The 19076-nt window shown below is 45.4% G+C and overlaps 2 protein-coding genes across 3 annotated transcripts; one reads left to right on the forward strand and one right to left on the reverse strand.

Moving 5' to 3' along the window:
- Nucleotides 1-1219: 1219 nt before the first annotated feature.
- LOC138622967 (homer protein homolog 1-like) lies at nucleotides 1220-12238 on the reverse strand. The gene is made up of 9 exons (XM_069702168.1): nucleotides 11878-12238; nucleotides 7504-7660; nucleotides 5718-5849; nucleotides 5536-5628; nucleotides 4417-4559; nucleotides 4013-4172; nucleotides 3775-3885; nucleotides 3555-3635; nucleotides 1220-2675 (listed from the first exon to the last, which is right to left on the reverse strand). The coding sequence occupies exons 1-9, from the start codon at nucleotides 11880-11882 to the stop codon at nucleotides 2487-2489; spliced, it is 1071 nt and encodes a 356-aa protein (XP_069558269.1). The 5' UTR covers nucleotides 11883-12238; the 3' UTR covers nucleotides 1220-2486.
- Nucleotides 12239-12293: 55 nt separating this feature from the next.
- LOC138622948 (cardiomyopathy-associated protein 5) lies at nucleotides 12294-18285 on the forward strand. 2 transcript variants are annotated; one of them, XM_069702134.1, is made up of 2 exons: nucleotides 12294-14633; nucleotides 15126-18285. In XM_069702134.1, exons 1-2 carry the CDS (start codon nucleotides 14509-14511, stop codon nucleotides 17356-17358), a joined length of 2358 nt encoding a protein of 785 aa, XP_069558235.1. In that variant the 5' UTR covers nucleotides 12294-14508; the 3' UTR covers nucleotides 17359-18285. The 2 variants fall into 2 exon arrangements, with proteins under 2 accessions (XP_069558235.1, XP_069558245.1); XM_069702144.1 differs by lacking the exon at nucleotides 12294-14633 and adding an exon at nucleotides 14691-14779.
- Nucleotides 18286-19076: the final 791 nt, after the last annotated feature.

Below are 19076 nucleotides of genomic sequence, written 5' to 3' on the forward strand. Positions count from 1 at the left end.
TTAAGAAACGTAAAATGACATGATAATGTCTTAACATTATACCCAGTTTTATATTATTAATTTAATATTTTAATGGGAAATTTAAAATGTTTTGTCAAATTTAAAGGTGTCCTCCATGTGACTAATAAAACGTTATGTTTACATTCAGCGTTAGACACCAAATTTCTTCATAAAAGTCTTTTTTTTTTTTTTTCCTCATTTTGAAAAGCTGATTTTTATGAAAACGTTTTGAGACCTGCACTTTTCTTCTTTCGCGCCTTTTTTTCTGACGGTTTGACTTAATTAAAGCACAGGTGAGGCCAATTTAATCAACAGTAGATCCGCTGGAGGCTTGGACCTGGATCACCTGAACGTCACGCGGCCGTTTTTAAATGGATGGATTACGGTTCAAGGTAAATTATTTGACAACATTTGCTGTCCTTGCTAAATGTCATCTAATTACACAGGTAATATCTACATATGCACAGATTCAGAGTGACTTACACTTCCCGAGGAAGACACTGTATCTGATGTCCATCGAGTATGAACGTCCATAACCGGTTTAGAAATCAGAGAGAAAAGACGCTCCAGAACCTGCCTGAGAATCGGGATATTTTTACGTTTGGTTTCTGCATCACTTATTTATTGATAGATATCAATACATTTATTAGTAAACGGCAAACGAGAACCGCCAATAGAAAAATTCGGCTGACGTAATTTTCCAAAACGTAAACAAATCGAGCGCTGACCCTTAAAGATCAGAAAAAGATGCTCCTAAAAAAAAAAATAAAAAAAAAAACTCCAGAATTTACCTGAGATTTTCCATGTTTTTAACTTTCTGTAATATCAAAGTACGGAATTGATCGTTGTCAGTAAAGCCATGAGTGCTTAGCAAGTAGAAAGGGCTAGTGGTAAATTTGGCATTTTTGTAAAATATAAACAAGAAATGCCAGATAAACTAATAGAAATTCGGCCTATTTAATTGTCCAAAAAGAAAACGACAAAAAACACGATACTCAAAATAATTTCATTACGCTGATATTTGTTTAAATTTAATTACACAAAATAATGAACTTTGGCCATATTTGTATGATTTTCAGACATTTGTGTTTTATTATTAAGTGCCAGATTAATCTGACTTGAATTTAAATAATCGGGAGGGATGGGTTTCCATGGAAGCAAGCCTGGTTTAAACTGGTAATCTCACCTCAGGTTGTAAAAGAAGGACATGACCACACGATTAAAATGTTTGTTTTACTATAAACTCAAAATTACAATTTGCGTTTTTAAGCATGTGGTATAATCAACATTTAAAAGTCTTTATTCAAACGTTTTTCCCTTTCCAGCGGAAATGTTCGTCATTTTTAACGTGTCTCGCAACAACAAGCCCTTTAATAGTGTTCTTCACGTGTCTGTTTCATATTCCTTTTCATTTTTGGCAATAGTAAATCCCACAAACAAAAAGTACCGCTAGTTCGCTACCATTGATGCATCTCTGTACCAAAGGCAGCGTCAGCAAAAAAAATTCAGATCTGTACAGGAAAACATTATTTGGCAAAAGGAAAAAAAAAATGCAACCTGCTTCATCGTCCTTTGATAAATACTTCAAAAATATTGCCAGTTTATTTCCAGAAACAACCTCACGTACCAGACGATGAAAATAAAAAAAGATTAAGTGAAATGTAAATAAAGACATTTTGCTTTTTGTACAACTTTCATCGTAATTAATCGTTAGAAATAAATAATAAAAAAAAAGAAAAAGGATTCAATCATTGCACTTCAAGTTGCAACAGAACGAGAAAGGAAAGAAAACGTGATTGATTCACACACATACACACACACAAACTCCATTTTTACAAGTGCACCATGAATCTGTTATATTCTTAAAAAAAGTGTAGAAACAAACTATTGAATAAAGTCTTGTGGTCTTAAACGTTCCAGAGAGGCGTTAAATTACCTGAACGTGAGTGGAACGTGTTTTTAACCCTCTCATGCTCCCTTTACTTTTTTTCTATTGCTCGTATATCGTAGAAGAATAGAAGACGTCCCCTCTGTCTTTATCTCATCCTCGTCGAGTTCACAAAAAACATCCATCTCAGAGGAGGAGTTCATTTGGCTGTCGAGGACGTTTAATAAAGATCAGTGGCTGAACAGGGAGGAGGAGGAGGAGGAGGAGGAGGAGGAAGAAGGGGAAGATGACGAGGAGGAAACGAAGCGACTGCAGGATGCACCGAAGACGGAGAAAGGTCGACGGCAGTCTTCGTGACTTGAAGGAGTGGAGAAAAAAAAGAAATCGGTTGGTGGAGTTTCCGGAGGGAAGTGGAGGGAAGGCTTCACGTGGCTCGTTGTAAACCGTGACGTAACGAAGTGTTTCTGAGTACCGTTAATGCAGAAAGAAGTCGTGTGTAAACTATTACGCAAAAAAGAAAATTCAAGTCGTTTTTTCGTGTCGTGACGACGTGTCGACATGCAGTGAAATGGCGGAGGAGGCGGAGGCGTCCGCCCCTCTAGCTGGCCTCCAGCAGCTTGGCCAGCGTGTCCCTCAGCTCGGTCAGCTCGAAGATCTTGGTGTCCAGCAGCTCCAGCAGCGAGCGCAGACTCTGACGGAAAGCTTCTCTCTCCAGCTGGCTGCTCTCCAGTCGCTGCTCCAGGTCGCTCAGCTGGAACTCCAGCGTCTGGTTCCTCGACTCCGTGTCCTGACAAACACACTGATGTTATTCACGTGGAAACACAACGACTGAAGATGCTGCAGACGGGACTCGTGAACTGACTACGTGATGCTTCTCTGATGTCAGTGAGGCCGTTGTAGAAGCTGCTTCCTTCAAAGGCCGCAGTTCAACACTGATTGTGTGAATTATTTACTTCATATAAAAACATTTGTAACTTCCAGGTCTGAAAAATGAGGTCGATGCAGAAGTGTCTTAAGCTGCAGTACCACCGAGTGCCACTAGAGGTCGGCTCCAAAAAGCCTCCGGCTCCATAGACTCCCATTCAACTTCTCTCATCAAATACAAAGTAAATAAAATGTCTCCACCAGTTATCTCGGTGTTGTTAGCTAAAGTCACTCCTTCTTATTAGTTTTCTGGAGGTCCATCTGAAAATAATCCGTCATTAATTAGAAAATAAGTTTCAAAAAGTCCTGTTTTGAGGTGGCGTGTCTGTTTGATTGACAGGCCTGTGGTGCAGTCAGGTTACAGCTATCGGTGGGCGGGACGTAGTGTCGTCAGGTTTCCAATCAGATCAGTCATTTGCTGTGTTCCGGTCATGTTTCTTGACGTTTCCGCTCCAGAACTGATTCCTTGTACTCGCTGTGATTAAAAGACATTTGTGATCTAAATGAGTAAATTTAAGAAGTTTGATCAGATATAAACAAACTGCTGGGATCCACAGCTCGTCTCTAAATGTGTTCGCTGACTGACGATTTTCGATTTTATTAACAATTAAATGGTTTATTTGTGTCTTCGCGGCTGATTCAGCTCCAGTTTTTGGACTCAAGTGGTGCTCATATTTACAGACTGTAGAAGACGACTGAACGCAACATCATCATCATCAGTAACACCAGGTGTGTTTCTCACCTGCAGTTTCTGAGTGAGGAAGTCCTTCTGAGACCTGAACTCACCGACACTCTCCACCTCCGCTCTCAGTCTCTCCAGCTCCTGGAACGTGAACATCGCATCAGAGGATGGAGGGACGTCACGAGTTCTGCTTCACGTTTGTTTTTACTGTTACTGAAGATGACGACAATCCAAAATAACATCGAAATGTAGTGAACGAAAACAAACGGGCTCCTCCCACCTCCTCTTTGTCCCTCAGAGCCGCCTCCAGCTCCTCGATCGTTCGGTTCAGTTCCGTCTTCTGAGATTTGATCACCGTCGTTTGGCCGCTCACACACTCCAGCTCTGTCACCTGCAGCGCGAACACACACGCACAAAACCAGCATCCAGATGTGGTTACTGTGTCAGTGTGTGGTTTGTCTTTGTGTGTGTTACTTCAGTGTGTGTGTGTGTGTGTGTGTGTGTGTGTGACGTGGTACCCGTGTGTGCAGCCTCTCTGCCTCTTCCTGATAGGCCGCCAGCTGCTGCTTCCACTGCTTCACGTTGGCCGTGGACTCGAGCAGCGCCGCCGTCAGTTTGGCGTTGTTCCCCTTCAGCGCCTCCAGCTCCGCCTCCCAGTGCTTGTTGATGCTGGATGAGCTGCAGACGAGAGGAAACGACCGTCAGTCTCTTGATTCATCGTCACCGGATTCTAGATTCATCTGTTCAGAGTCTCTCTCGGCTAACAGCCGGCTCCTCGGATCAGTGATGAAGGAAGTCAAGTTAGCAGCAACGCACCAAACAAACAGACTCTGCTGCATTCAGGGTTTCAGTCCAGAAGCGAAAGTTCAGAGCTTTTTGTTGATATTGAGTTCCTGTAGGAGTTACCTGAGCAGAGGTTTACCTGTGAGAGAAGGGCAGGGCATTCAGGGAAAGCTCTGCTCTGGGCTCGGGGGGCTGAGGTGTTTGAGGTGTTCCTCTGTCGTCGTCCGTCCCGTTGATGGTCTCCGAGGTCACGGGTGACTGCAGGTCGCCTGGAGCCGACTCCTGGTTTCACACGGCGGCGAAACACAAAACAAAGTGAGAGGAAACTTTTATTTCGTTCAACTCTTCAGTAGATTTCCTGCCGAGAGTCGGAGGAGATCGAATCAGACAGGAAGAGGAGAAGGAGGAGGAGGAGGAGAAGGAGGACGAGGAGGAGGATGAGGAGAAGGAGGATGAGGAGGAGGATGAGGAGGAGTGATGGCAGCAGACAGACAGACTGGATTATTATAACAGCAGCAGTAAGTGATGATGAGAGTCTGTTAAAGAATCTGCAGGGAGACACCTGAGGAGGAGGAGGAGGAGGAGAAGGAGGAGGAGGACCGTCTGAGTCATTAATTGATTCTTTCTGTTAGTTTTACCTTCTTTTTACCCGGCTTGTTGATTGACAACACATTCCTTCTTACAGCGCCACCCTGAGGAGGAATCATGAGGTTAGCGTAGCGGCTACAGCAGCAGGATGTTAGCACGACGTCGAGGGGAACAAAGAGCAGAGAAACGTCTCACGAGACTGAAGTTAGTTCATCTGATGTTTCTAACGAGCAGCGATGCACACAGGTTGGTGTCATCTGATCTCATTAATATGTCAACCCCCCCCCCCCCCGGTTATTAACAAAAGATGTTCAGTTTACTGGTGTAAAAGATGAAACCATCAAACAGTCCAATAGAAGCAGAACTCTGACCAACAGCTGGTCAGTCTGTAACTCTCCTCCTCTTCCTCCTCCTCTTCCTCCTCTTCCTCCTCCTCTTCCTCCTCCTCTTCCTCCTCTTCCTCCTGTAAACCGCAGGACTTCTTCGTGCTAACATTTCTTTTGATGCTGATGTTTTCTTCTGAATTTTAACTCCAGCTGATCATCTGGGACACGGTTCACGTCTCACTGCTGGAAGCAGCTACATCAGTATCGTCTCCGTCAGCATCACGACCGTCTGTTCATCTGAACTAGTGTGTGTGTGTGTGTGTGTGTGTGTGTGTGTGTGTTACCTGAGAGGGCGTGCTGCTGAGCTCCATCTTCTCCTGAGACTTCTCCTTCGCTAACCGCGCCGCCTCCTTGAACTCCGAAAACTTCTCCGCAAACTGGAGGAGATAGAAGCAGCTGAAACTACAGCTCAGACTAAAACTCTGCTCCCACTTCCTGTTAGAGAAGAGGCCCCTCCCCCTCTCACCTTGACCAGGTGGCTCTCCGAGGGGAAGCCCAGCCCGTACACGGTGTTGGCCCGGCTGTCGGCCCACTGGCCAAACTTCTGGGATGTCTTGGTGAAGGTCATGTTGGGGGTGATGGTGCTGTTGATAATGGCCTGAGGAGGAGGGAACCATGTGACAGTATGTTAAAACCTCATTGGTTTAAAAGACAGGTCCAGCTGTCGGTGGGCGGCGGCCTCTGACAGGAACACGCTGTTATCTGCAGAGGGTGGGGGGGGGGGCGGAGCCTCGTGCAGACGTGGGTTTGTGTTGAGGTGATGTCGTGATCGACCAGCTTCACCTCAGTTTATTTTATTATTTCATTCGAAGTTCCACACTGAACATGGTGACGGCTGCTGTTGTTGTGCGCCTGTGTAGACGTTGTTGTTGTTGTTGTTGTCTGGGTGATGGCTTCCTTCAGCAGCAGCAGCAGCCCACCTCATCGCTGCTATTTCCAGCAGAGCTCCGTTAACCCGAGAGGTTCTTGCGTAAACGTCTCTGACTCCGTCCTGCTCCGCTGAGGAACACATGAGCTGCTTCTTATTATATTCATGATGAGATCAAACGTTATTGATCCCAACTGCTGGGATTTAAGAGATTATTTTTTTTAAAGCTCAAGGTGACATCATCAGTAATCTGATGGTTGAGCAGGTTGTTGTTTTTACCTTCATTTAGCAGGAAGCTGAGGAAATAATATAAGTACATGAATAACTGTCATCTGAACGTAAAGCTGATCTCCCCCAGCAGCCGACATCAAAACCACACCGGAGCTAAATAAACACAGTGTGTAGTGATTTACTAACATCTCAAATAAAGGGTATTAAATTGCGTATTCCTTCCAAAATTTTGCACATTTGTTTTGCACCCGTTTTGCTGGTGATTTAAGAATAATTGCGTCATTGAAATCAGGTGCAAATCGCTGTGTCTAAATGAGGGGTTTGCGTGTGTTAAAGTGATTCCAGCAGTGGAAGACAGCAACCGCAAAAGGAAATCTGATCCCATTTGAAATATAAAAATAACAAGAACAAAACACTTTATAGGAGATTATTAGCAAGAAAGTCAATACTGTGGGAAAAACAAAAAGGCGAGAAATTAAAAAAAAAAAAAAAAGGCTTGACGATAAAACGTGGGCAAATATAACAGGAGGGACGGTGGATGAGATGCTCTAACAAACACCGATCGGCAGGTGCAGATCTTTCTGTGATGAGCAGGTGACTTTTTATGCAGAAGATACCTGTGAATTCTGCGGGACTCATTGAGGACCTGTGACGGCTCACCTGAATAACGGGACTGGGTGGGATATCCAAGCAGCGATGCGCTGGAACGACCCAGAGGCAGGAACATGCTGAGTCGTAAGAAATTTTGACATTGCTGGTATTTCGTGGCTCCTCCTTGTTATTGGCTGTCAATCATCATTCAGTTCATTCAATAACTCAGAAATGTCATCGCCGGACAGACGATATGTCTGAATAGTTTTTCTCTCTGACATCTACACAAAACGTTTCCGCGGGTGTAAAACAACGTTCTCTGCGTATTCTTTAGTTTCTCTGCGTCTCCTTCTCACCACAATAAGAGCAGCCGTCTCTCCAGATTGTTTACCTGATTAATAGGTTCCTTTCAGTCGTACTAAAATACACAACAATCACTTCTCCTGTTTCTACTTTCAGGTTTTGTGTACCGTTACACACTGTGTACTGTTACACACTGTGTACTGTTACACACTGTCCATTGTGTACTGTTACACACTGTCCATTGTGTACTGTTACACACCTTGGAGCCCTCCAGACTGATGATCCGATAAACATTCCTGGTACTGTCAAAGAAGTAGGAGACGGTGACGGCGTGTTTACTGGTGGGAACCCAGTTCTTCTTGGTGTTTGGGTCGATCTGGAAGACGTGGGCCCGAGTACTGAAGATGGGCTGCTCTCTGCTCAGAGACAGAGGAGGAAGAGGAGGAGGAGACAGGAAGGACAGACGGAGCGATCAGTATCTCAACACATGAAATGACTGATGAGTGACTGAACAGCAGCCTGTGAGGAGGAAACAAGCTTCAGTCACACCAGGACATTTACATCATGGTTTTTTTTCAGTTTTTTCTCTCCTAAGTATTATTATAATTATAATTATTATTATTATTATAATAGTGTAGCTTTAGTCTCTCCTGACATCTCCCAGACAATCCAGCCGAACATCGCGCTAACAGCTAGCGGCGCTTTGAGTTAAATGCTAGCCGGCAGGAGAACACGCGCGTTTATGTTGTTTGTGTTCACGCTGCTGTGAGACTGTCACTCGTTTCATTTGACACCACTTTCACACCATCACAGCTGGAGGACAATGGTAGGCTGTTAACGCAGCGATGCCAGAGGTGACCTGGAGGCACCTGTGCAGACATACAGAGATCAGCGGGCGCTGGATGACTTCCAGCTCTGCAACGGATGAAATGATTTCCCGGGTCTGGGATTAAAAACAGAACAAGGTCTGACTGGACAGTTGGAAGGGGACACTGATGGAACCCAACTGGAACCTGCAAAATCCAACAGAACCCGACTGGAACCAGTCCTGGATCGTTGACATCTTCTGTCACTCTGTGGCCAATCAGACAGAAATAAAAAGAAAAAAGATGCCGCAGCGGCTTCATGCTACAATGAGTCAATAAGAGGCTGAAGTGAGACCACAGATTTCTTCATGGAACTAAATGCGTGTCCCTCTTCGTGTCCCTCTACGTGTCCCGGCTCCAACAGCTCTTTATTTCCACTCTGTGAGCCTCTCATAAAAATCTGTCTGCAGCTTCCCGGGGAGGAGGACGTGAGCTGGGAGCCGAGCGTACCAGGACTCCTCTGGCACCGGCGATTGTTCACACGAAACTCGCTGCGTCTCTGTGCGTTAATTAAGTTAGCGGAGGCTTGGCAGATGTTATTTAAAGACTTGTTAATCAGAGGGACGGTGGCGATGTGAGGCGGCTCAGACTGGAAGGACTCTACAACATGAATACAGTCCAGAGAGCTGATTGTAACATTAAAATAAAGCTTCAGATGAGACTGAATGTGTTGGAGGTTCGGTGTGAGTCAGCGATCGTCACGAAGACTTCATGTCTGGTTACAGCGGTGGTATCTACCAGGACACGCTCCACATGAGCTCTAATATAAATATAAACCACGTGAGGTTTCACACGGGATGGTTGGAGAGGATCAAACAAGACTCCCGAATGATCTCGTATCGTATTCACGGTGGTCACAGAAACGTGTGGATCTGCGATACTTCATGTTGATCAAGACGTGAAGCTTCTAATACTTCTTCCTGGAGGTTGTTGGTTCCTCCTGTTCCATGAACTGAACTCCGTCTCTAAACTTTCTCGTATACCCTCTTGTATTTGGTAGTGTGTGTATCTACGGGAGATTGTGTGTCCACTGTGAGCCCATAATCCCTTTTCACAATGAAGCGCATGTGGCATTCAGTCTCAATGACGGGAACGTGACCACAGATGTTATCAGATCAGCAGTTCTCCACGTACGGCCCGCAGATCCATTCATGACAACAGAAGACACACACACACACACACACACACACACACACACACACACACACTGTGTTTTCAACAAAGACGTCCTCTGTTTGCGGTGATAATATTCAGATGATCCTCCCAACAGTTTTTTAAATCAGGACACGTTACAGTCATCCGGCACACAGAAGCTGGTTGGTGCCACATTTACTGACTTCAACGAGGATTGTTGATCATTAGTTTTAAAAAGTCCAATGATGCTCATTAATGATGCAGTTTTCCTTCGTCTTCCTCTGGATATTAATACATACTGTAATCTTGTTTTAACTTTAACCAGAGCGGCAGCCAATGATTATTTTCACAGTTAATCCATCTTATTTTTCATAATTCTTTCTTAGCAGAAATGTGCTTTTTAAAGGGAATTAAAACGCATCAAAGTTAAATGAACAGAAACAAAAGATTGATTTTCATGAATGAAGTGAGCCACGTGACGCACTGTTGAGAAACAAGGCTGCGTTTTTAGTTTGAAAAGTCAATGGACTTCTGAATGAGACGAGAGCAGTTTCCCTTCAGCTTTAAAAATATATTTCTTAATTTTAATTTATTCTCATTTCAAAAACGGCCTTTTTTTTTTCCCCTTCAAAACTATTTCTAAAACAACAGTAAAAAGTCACATGAATTCCTGTGTCCATAATAAACAGCAGTAACCGTTCATCACCAATACTGTCAATGAAGGAATAACAATAATCTGCTGCGTCGTCATGGCAACAGCTCATGTGACTCAGGGCCGGTCATGAGCTGAACATCCTCCAACTTCGGCGCTCCCTCCTGCCCACATGCTCTCTGGCCCGATCCGATCCGTGTCCCTGTGGGTTCACCCACTCAGGGGGAGGCAGCCGGGCCTGGCAGGACCGAGCCTCCGGTCCAACTCCCATATGTTGTTCACAGACCTGCTGCTGTCAGCTGCAGAGAGCACCGACCGCATAACAGAGATCACGTTTTCTTTAGGTAACAGTGAAATGAGCAGCGTCTCTCCCACTCCGTCTGAATGTGTCTGTTTCATTCGTCTCCAGTGACCACTAGTGATGAGAACTCACTTCCACACAAGAGGTGCTAAACACGATAAGACGTCTGTGCTCATTGAGCCTCATTTGAATGGTTTATTATACATTTTTGACGTATTTCAGGTTTGCAAAAGACCGAACACAGCTCACCGAGTCTGTAATTCAGAACCTGAACCGACAGGTCCCGACTGACTCAGTCTATTTAATTATTCCAGCAGGTTTGAGAGGGTCGGGCTCTGCGCTGCGCTGGATAAATGAACCGTGCCGGGGAGCTGTGGGTCTCTGATGGTGTGTCGGACTAAAAGAAAAAAGACTAAACCCAGAGGAGGGTTTGGTGAAACGAGCGTCACAAATAGACCGTTTTAAATCAGCAGCTCTACAGCTGCGAGTTCACAGGTGAATCTTTCTGTTCAGTTCAGCTGCACCAGCACAACCATGCAGGAGATTTTCTCTGGCAACAAAAACTAAAAGAAGAGCAGGCAGAGATGTTCAGGTCTGCTGGAGGAACGGAGGGAAACAACACCCAGAACTAATAAACCTGCCGTAAGCTGACGGTAACAGGAGGAAGAAAGTGGACATTAAGAGCTACGATCGGTACTTCTGTTTGCTCAGGTTGGTAGTGACCCAGGATACATATGCACTGAAAGAATGAGGTCACACGTGTTCCAGATTGCCTCCCGATGTGGTCGAGCAGACTGGACGGGAAGTGGAACGTATTCCTGGAGTTTCAGCTCGTTTCCAACCTTCTGTTACAGAGAACAGAAGAAGAGGCTAATTAAAGGGAGCGTGAACACAGCCAGGACATGCTCTCCGCTCTCCGCCTGAGGAATTGATTGTTGACTGGATTACACCAGTCTGGCCTTGAGAATTACTGAGGATGTGCTTTGCACTAGGAGGTAAGCACCACCCCACCCCCACCCCCTCCTACCACCAACCACAATATGACAACAAACCAATCACATGCTACATCATCTGGAGTAAGAAGTAGGTCGCTGTTGATCAGGAGAGTCGCCATACATCTACAGGTTCAGCTGCCTGCAGGACACGAGCCAAGTGATGGCGACTTAAACAGATTTCTCTCTTATCTCCTGCAGCTCTACATTAACTGCAACACTCCTCTTTGAACTGTTTCACGGAGCACTGACACCGTGTCTGTCCTGCTCTCAGCTCACCAGCAAGCAGTCTGCTTCATCACAGCCTAATCTTTTAGTTTCCGTAATCTAACGTGTGTGTGTGTGTGTGTGTGTGTGTGTGTGTGTGTGTGTGTGTGTGTGTGTGTGTGTGTGTGTGTGTGTGTGTGTGTGGGGGGGGGGGGGCGCAATGACGGACGGCTGCTGCTGGGTTTAGAGAGGGGTGTAACGTGGGGGTGTATCTGGGGCGTGTGGCCCGGGCCGGACAGACTCTTCAGGTGTTTTCTAGCGGTGGCAGGATGACAGGAGGACTTCATTTAGTTAGCTACGGGTGGCTAGTCCGCGGTGTTTGCCAGACTGTGCGGCTGAGACTCATCTCCGGGTGCCCCGCTGACAGAAACAAAGTCCCCCACACCCTAACCTGCCGAGACGATCACCGACAGCTACATACCCCATTTTGTCTGGATTGTGGTGCAAAGTTGAGGTAACCCCGCTGGTGGTCGGCGGTCTCCGGAGGGCGGCGTGACCGGGCTGGAGGAGCTCCGGATCCCGATCTCCGTCTGAATAAAGCCGCACCGGGTCGGTGCGAGTTCACGGCACGGAGGAGCCTCTCCGCTGCTCTCTCTCTCTCTCTCTCTCTCTCTCTCTCTCAGTCCGACATGGCTCTCTGCGCTCTCACCGCCGTGGGTTCGTCATGTCTGGCTGGCTTTGGGTGTCGCTTTCATCCGAGCAGGCGTGTCGGTGCACGCATGACGACCGAGAGCACCCAGCGGCACGGCGCTAGCAGCTGCTACCGTTAGCCGAGTCAAATCCAAAACTCGTCCGTCGTGCGGGATTATGGAGCTCAGCCGAGGAGGGGAGGAGAGGAGGGGGGGGGGGACCGGGAATCACATCAGATCCGACCGGTCGAGTTGCGCTTTTAAAATCCAAAGTGGGGAAAAAATACCGGAAAAAAAAACGAGAAAATGTTAAGTTTGATGTCGCCGTTAAAACAGCAGCTGGATAAAGAAGCCAGCTTTTATCCACCGATGTCAGCTGGTGACTGAAATCTGATCACAGATGGCGGATAAAAAAATAAAAAATAAAAAAACAACTTCTCATTCAGCCTTCAATCTGAACAAACCGACTCGGGTTTAATCCCAGTTTTAGTCGCTGGCTCTTTGTTGAAGTCCGCTGTGCCATTAAAGTCCTCCCACCGAGAGATATTACCGAGTTTTCCCGCCGCCGGTGAGACATTTAACGGTGCCCGGTGGTGTCAGACTTGTTCCCTCCAGACGGAGCTTCACCTCCGCTGCAGCCGGAGACACAAACAAACACTCCGGGCTTGATCATCACGTCCCGTCCCGTCCGTCCTCCTCCCGAGATTACAGCCGCTCCGCGGACGTCGATGTTCCCACAAATGTACCGGCGGGACGTCCGTGATGTTCTCTCGCTAATTAACGAGCAGATTCTCCGTCTGTATTTTTCCACTTTATTTCGGTCAAACCGGGATTGAGAGGATGAAGGGAATCCGGTGCTGCTGCTCCTCCTTCGGCCGGTTCATCCCCTCTCATCATCGGCCCGTCTGCCCTCTGTCAGACCCTCATCTCATTCATTAACTCCTCTCCATCCGCCGCCGCCGCCGCTCCGGGGGAGAGTCAAACCAACGACGTCAACACGTTACGTTAACAGCTGATATTTTGACGTAATTAGCAATAAAGTGTTTCCTCACATCCGGTTTGGAGAAAAACAGAAAAATTTCATAAAATACCACTATAAATACCAGGAAACATTCATTACTGTACGTGCACTTCAAATAATAAATAATAATACCAGTAAATACATGAATACATATTACCTTCACTGATAAATTACTTAATTTAGGATCTATGAATTTGTACAGTTTTACACACACTATCACTTCTTTCACAAATTTTAAATTAATTTTAGGGATTTACAATATAACAATTCGTTATGGAAAGCATTAGTGTAAACATATACATGTGATCAGATACTACATTCTGATTCTTCCAGGATGGACGCAATATAAAAAGTAAAATTACAACATGGAGAAACATATTAATAGATTTAAATATAAAATATATATCTATATTATATATGAATCTGGAGAATGCGTCATACCATGCAGGGACATGTTAGAATAATGTTTGGTTCTGCTTGCAATTGAACTCTAATGCAGAAGTAGAAATAATATAGTTGCACTGTATTATTGTGTTGTTAAATATTAAGAATAATCTATATTAGGTAGTCTGGCTGGTGCACGTACTTATATAAGAACAAAGTGCATGTTTATTAGCAAGTATTTGTCACGTCTATTTGTAAAGTTTATGATTTACAGGAAGTTCATTAGACTAGTTTACACACTAGAACTTTTGCCCAGATACAAGCTGTTTACAAAAACCCTCCTCAACTCGTCTAGTCCGTTACTCATAGGATCCTGTCACCCTGCATGACGGACACAAACAGGTGTGAGGCTTTCACAGAAGCAAATAGAAAGAAAACTGATTTTTAAAAACAAAATACTGAATTGAAGTAATTTTATGTGGCGCATTATCCCATACATACTTATATTAGGACAGAAAAAGGTGATAATCTTGCTTTTTAATCGTGTGTGTTTTCTTAAATTTTTGTTTTTGGTTTTTTTGCAAAACTAAAAACCAATGTGAACACTTTCATCATCCTTTCCTATGACAGACTCAGAGACAGAGTCATGACACCGGATACAGGCCACCAGCACGACATTATATATAGACCTGGCAGGAAAAGTCCGGCAGAGATATTTACTTTACTGTGCTGCATTTTTCACCGTTGAATTAATCTCAGACTTCAACTAATCAGCTCAGACAAACCTGTTAACTGTATTTACCGAACTACAGGGTTCACCCAGTGTGTACAGACAACGATTTCACCTCCTTGCATGCTGCAGATGCTTCAGATGAAACACTGGAAGGCTCGTTTTCTATTTCAAGATTGCGCTGAGCATGAAAACTCAACTCATGCACGCTTGCTGAGAATGTGATCAACAGAGCAGCGTTGAGCTGAGCTGAGAGGCGAAAGCAAATTCATCAAGACACTGCAGACAATGGATACGGCCACGGAAGATTTAACACGATCAGATGTTGACGCTGAGATGACGGTGTTGACATCTGAGGACATCACAGGACAAAACACGGAGGCCAGCGATGAAGTGGAGATCCTACGAAACAGGTACTTGGTGTTCTGCAGCTCAGAATCTGTTTACGTGCAGCGACGGTTTCCTTCAGATGACAGAAGCAAGTTGTTAAAGAAATCCCCAGAAGCTCAGAGGCAGAAGTTTATTTTACAACCGGTTGGATTTATTTCCATATAAAATGGTGAATTCCTGGATGAAATTCCATTAGTGACTAACTTGTGTGTGTGTGTTTATACTGTAAGTGTGGCAAAGTGGAAAAGGCAGATTTATAGAGCAATTTGAAGTGTGCAGATTATTATCAAATCTTGCAAATTTACTAATGAACTGGTTCCATTCATCATGTTGACACGAGTGATTTATGACATGTTTGAGCAGTTCTTGTAACCCTTGTACTGGCCTCAGGTCCCGTGCAAAAAAGTACCAAACCAATACAACACATAAAAACTTAACAGTCAGCCCAAAGAGGCTTCTGATGGCAGATATTAGTAGTTTCTTGTCACATTGTTTGTGTGCTGCTGTGCCTTCAGTCTTCGCGAGGCCCTCCACGATGACAACGTCCGACCTAAGATGCAGTGCCTGATGATGGACTCCTCTTTCTCCATGGTGACAATGCAAGGCGAGGACAGCGGCATCGCCTGGGAGACAACCCCCAGTCGCTGCACTACGCCGTGGGCATCTGAAGCTGGGAAACCCACGGTGGAGCTCGGATCCCCGGTGTCGGCACGGGCTGCAACGCCTGGGTCTCATCCAGCTGGAAAGATCATCTTTGTCATGGATGAGGAGCTGATTTCAAGACGGAAGAAAACTAAAGAGAGGGTTAGCGGTCAGAAAAGCAAGGCAGACCGACAACGAGAAGTGCTGGAAGGAAGCTCTGAGAACATCTCGGGACGGCGCGAGTTAGTGGAGGTCTCTCAGCCAAATGTGAAAACCGAGGGGGAAGGAGACCCAGAGGAACCAGCTGCTCCAGTAGATAAAGAGCAGCAGCTGTTTCGCTTGGTGTCTGAGGGCTCTGAAATCCTCAACATTGTTGTTCCTCCTAAACTGGCCACTGTAGACGAAGAGGAGAGCAAAGACATGGTGGACAACCTGTCGTACCTGGAGGAGAGCCCAGTTCTTAAAGCCAGTGAGGAGAGCCATGACTACGAGCTCCTGGACTCAACAGGATCAGACGCAGCAACAAGTGCCAAACCCTCAACTCCAGCCGGTCCAGAGGCAATGGATCCACCAGGGGCTCCAGTAGCCAGACCTCCAGGCAGGAGACCTGCTGCGAACACGGACTACTTTGAGGCATTCGCCCTGATTGATGCTCAGGCTCCAGGAAGTCCTGCTGTGGTGGGGCAGGAAGAGGTGGAGCCAGAGGCGGAGGCTGCCACTGAGGGCCAAGACACAGAGACACCTGTACAGGTCAAAGAAAACATCACCACCAATGTGGATAACGACAATTTAGACAGAGTCAGTTTGGAAGAAATCACCAGTGAGCTTCTGGATGAGGTCTTCTACGGCGGTACAGACGACTACCTCATGAAAAGTCTCGACTCAGCAGACGGAGGTGGAAGGACCGCAGGCGCGCCCGTGAGGCTTCCTTCAAAACCGAGTGGTTCGAACTTGTTTGGAAGCCAAGAGGAGATCCTGACCCCGATCTTTCTGCCCGATGGACCCCCGAAAATGATCGACCCCATTTTGCTGGAGGAGCCCAAAGCTATGGCTTTCCTGTACACGGACCTGTATGAGGAAGCAATCGGCAGCCGGCAAAAAGAAGAGGACACAGAAAGTATGAGATCTGAGAAGTCCTTCCACAGCAGGCATTCGGACCGGGAGGCGAGGGGATACCTCGAGAAATACGTTTTAATAGATGAGACTCCCGTGGTGGAGGTGGAAGCAAAAGAGAAACACCAAGAGGAAGGACCTCGGATTCTGTCCCAGGATTTGTATAATTCTGGAGATTTTTTGGCCACATCTGAAAAAGGTGAGACACCAAACTCAGAGGAGGAAATCACAGACTTCTTCAGGTCCAGTGGCAATTCTTCTCCGTGCGATATAGAACCTTTCGTGCGATCGGTAGAAGAAGATGACACACAAACAACAACGAAGAGTAAAGCAAAGAAAGAGAAAAGTGTCTCCATAGCGGTGGAAAAAGTCGCAGAAACACCAGCAGATTCACTTAGTGTTGAGTTCCCCTCAGATGAACCAGACTGGGGGAGTACAGATGATCATCCTCTGGCCCTGGACGAGAAGGACGTCACCGAGCATACAGATCAGAAAATGTGGAAACAAGACTCAGAGATTGATAAACCGGTCGCCCCTCCGAGGAAAAAGACAACCTCCTCTCCGAAGGCCTCCCTGGATCTAACACCCCTGACTCCAGTCGATCTCATCACGCAGGAACAAGAAGAGGCAGGAGGGAAGGAGCAAAGAGTGGAGGAGAAAGAGACGGCATCACCGGCGGAGACTGCAGACGAAGGTGACGGAGATGCAGAGGAAACAATGGAGACCTCCTCTGAAGACGCTCTATCTGAGAACATGTCTTCGGAAACTGAATGTGTAAAACACAGCGATGACATAACTGTCAGAGCCGAAAAACCAGCTGAAGAGACAGATGCCAAAACAGAAGAGGAAACCAAACAGACTGAACTGGAGGAGGAAGATGTTAAACCACCAGAATCAGATGAAACAGCAATTAATGCAGAGAAACAAGGAGATACTTCAACCGACGTCACAACCGAACCGGATAAAAACAAAGGACAGTGTATCATACTTTAATGTAGCTACAGTGGTTTCTATATTTAGTACAGCATATCTTTATTTGGTCTTAAATCACAGTAAAGTTAGTTATGTATTCTTAAAGCTAGCAAAATATAAGTTTGTATATCTGTAGTTTTTATAAATTATTGCATTAATAATTTAAAAAAAAAATCAAAGTCTTAAACAATAACTAGTAGTAGAACAGTGAAGGTTGTTCCGGGTAAACTTTGTTTAAACTTTGTTTTCCCACACAGAAGTTGGTTATGGAATTCAACCAGGTTCAATGCTGGGTCCCGTACTTTTCTCATTACACGTTTCCTTTAAGCGATGTCATTAGAAAAACTGCCAAAATGTCCGTTGTTACGCAGATGACACCCAAAGGTTCTCCCTCCACCTGTCACTCATATGGAAAGTGTTTAGTTCCTCTCTGAAGTTCTGGTGTAACAACCTTACTATGTAAAGTGTCCTGATGTGACATTTGTTATGATTAGCTGCTGTATTAATGTAACTGAATTGAATTGAACCCATTCTCTCCAACAATAAGTGCTTGAAACATAACGTTCGGGCCATGAATTTACATAAGAAGGGGGCGAGTGCATATGTCTGCGTGACGTTAGGGTACATCTTCAGCTATAAATAAGTGTCTCTGGCTGTTAACCTGACACCTCGTCTCAACTGGGAGTCTGTGTACTGTACACCAACAGTCAAGAAAAAGAGTGCGATACATGCAAATGACATGACATAACTAACTGCTATTTTTGACAGATTACTTGGACTCTGTATTTCTCTGTTTAATCATCAATTTGTTTCTTTGAGCTAAATTAAAACATCTTAATTATGTATAACTGTTCCTACACCAAATATAGAGATATTTTTCCTCCAGCCAAAACAAACTGTACCTCAGATGTGCTTTAAGAAATATAAAATACTTGGCTTTAATAATAATTTGTGTCTGATGTGGTTTTTCCACGAAAAAAATGCAATTATTTGGATAAAAAAAATTGCATCTGTCTGCTCTCCATCATTGAAAAGTTGCTTCTTCAACATATTTGTGTAAATATTCTTCTGGATCACGACTGGCTCCAAACGCATCACAAAAATCACATCGTACATGCTCATGATGAGCAAACATGTGAACAGGCTCCCGGTGTTAATCTCTGCGCATACGTCACTCTGTGATGAAGATCCATCATCAGCACGGTGGTGCAGTGGTTAGCACTGTCACCTCACAGCAAAAAAGGTTCCGGGTTCAAATCCGGTCCTGGGCCTTTCTGTGCGGAGTTTGCATGTTCTCCCTGTGCTTGCGTGGGTTCTCTCCGGGTTCTCCGGCTTCCTCCCATCATCCAAAAACATGCACCTCAGGTCAGGTTACCTGGCGCCGCACTAGTGGCAGCCTGCTGCAGCATCTCCCCCCTGAGAGCCCCCCTGCTGTAGTGAAGAAATTTCCCCTCGGGGATTAATAAAGTGTATAAAATCAAAAATCAAATCAAACAAAGCCGGATTGGGGACTTTCAGGGAGGTGAAGTGTTTCCTCTAAACATGAGGTCATTAAAACAGGTCCATGTGCAGCATTATTTGCAGATATAACTGCTTCTCGTCCTGAATCCAAAGGTGCCATCTGGAGCTCAGCAGTGATCCTGTTGCTGTTGACCTTAAGGAGGAGACTGAAAACACACACCAGATGCCCATTTACACGTGAACATGCATGTTGTAAATAAGATACTAGCACAGCTGAA

The sequence above is a fragment of the Brachyistius frenatus genome, unplaced genomic scaffold (genome assembly GCF_029030835.1).
Source record: "Brachyistius frenatus isolate BFR_SWC_R1_liver_20210118 unplaced genomic scaffold, ASM2903083v1 Contig_3, whole genome shotgun sequence".
In the NCBI taxonomy this organism is placed as follows: domain Eukaryota; kingdom Metazoa; phylum Chordata; class Actinopteri; family Embiotocidae; genus Brachyistius; species Brachyistius frenatus.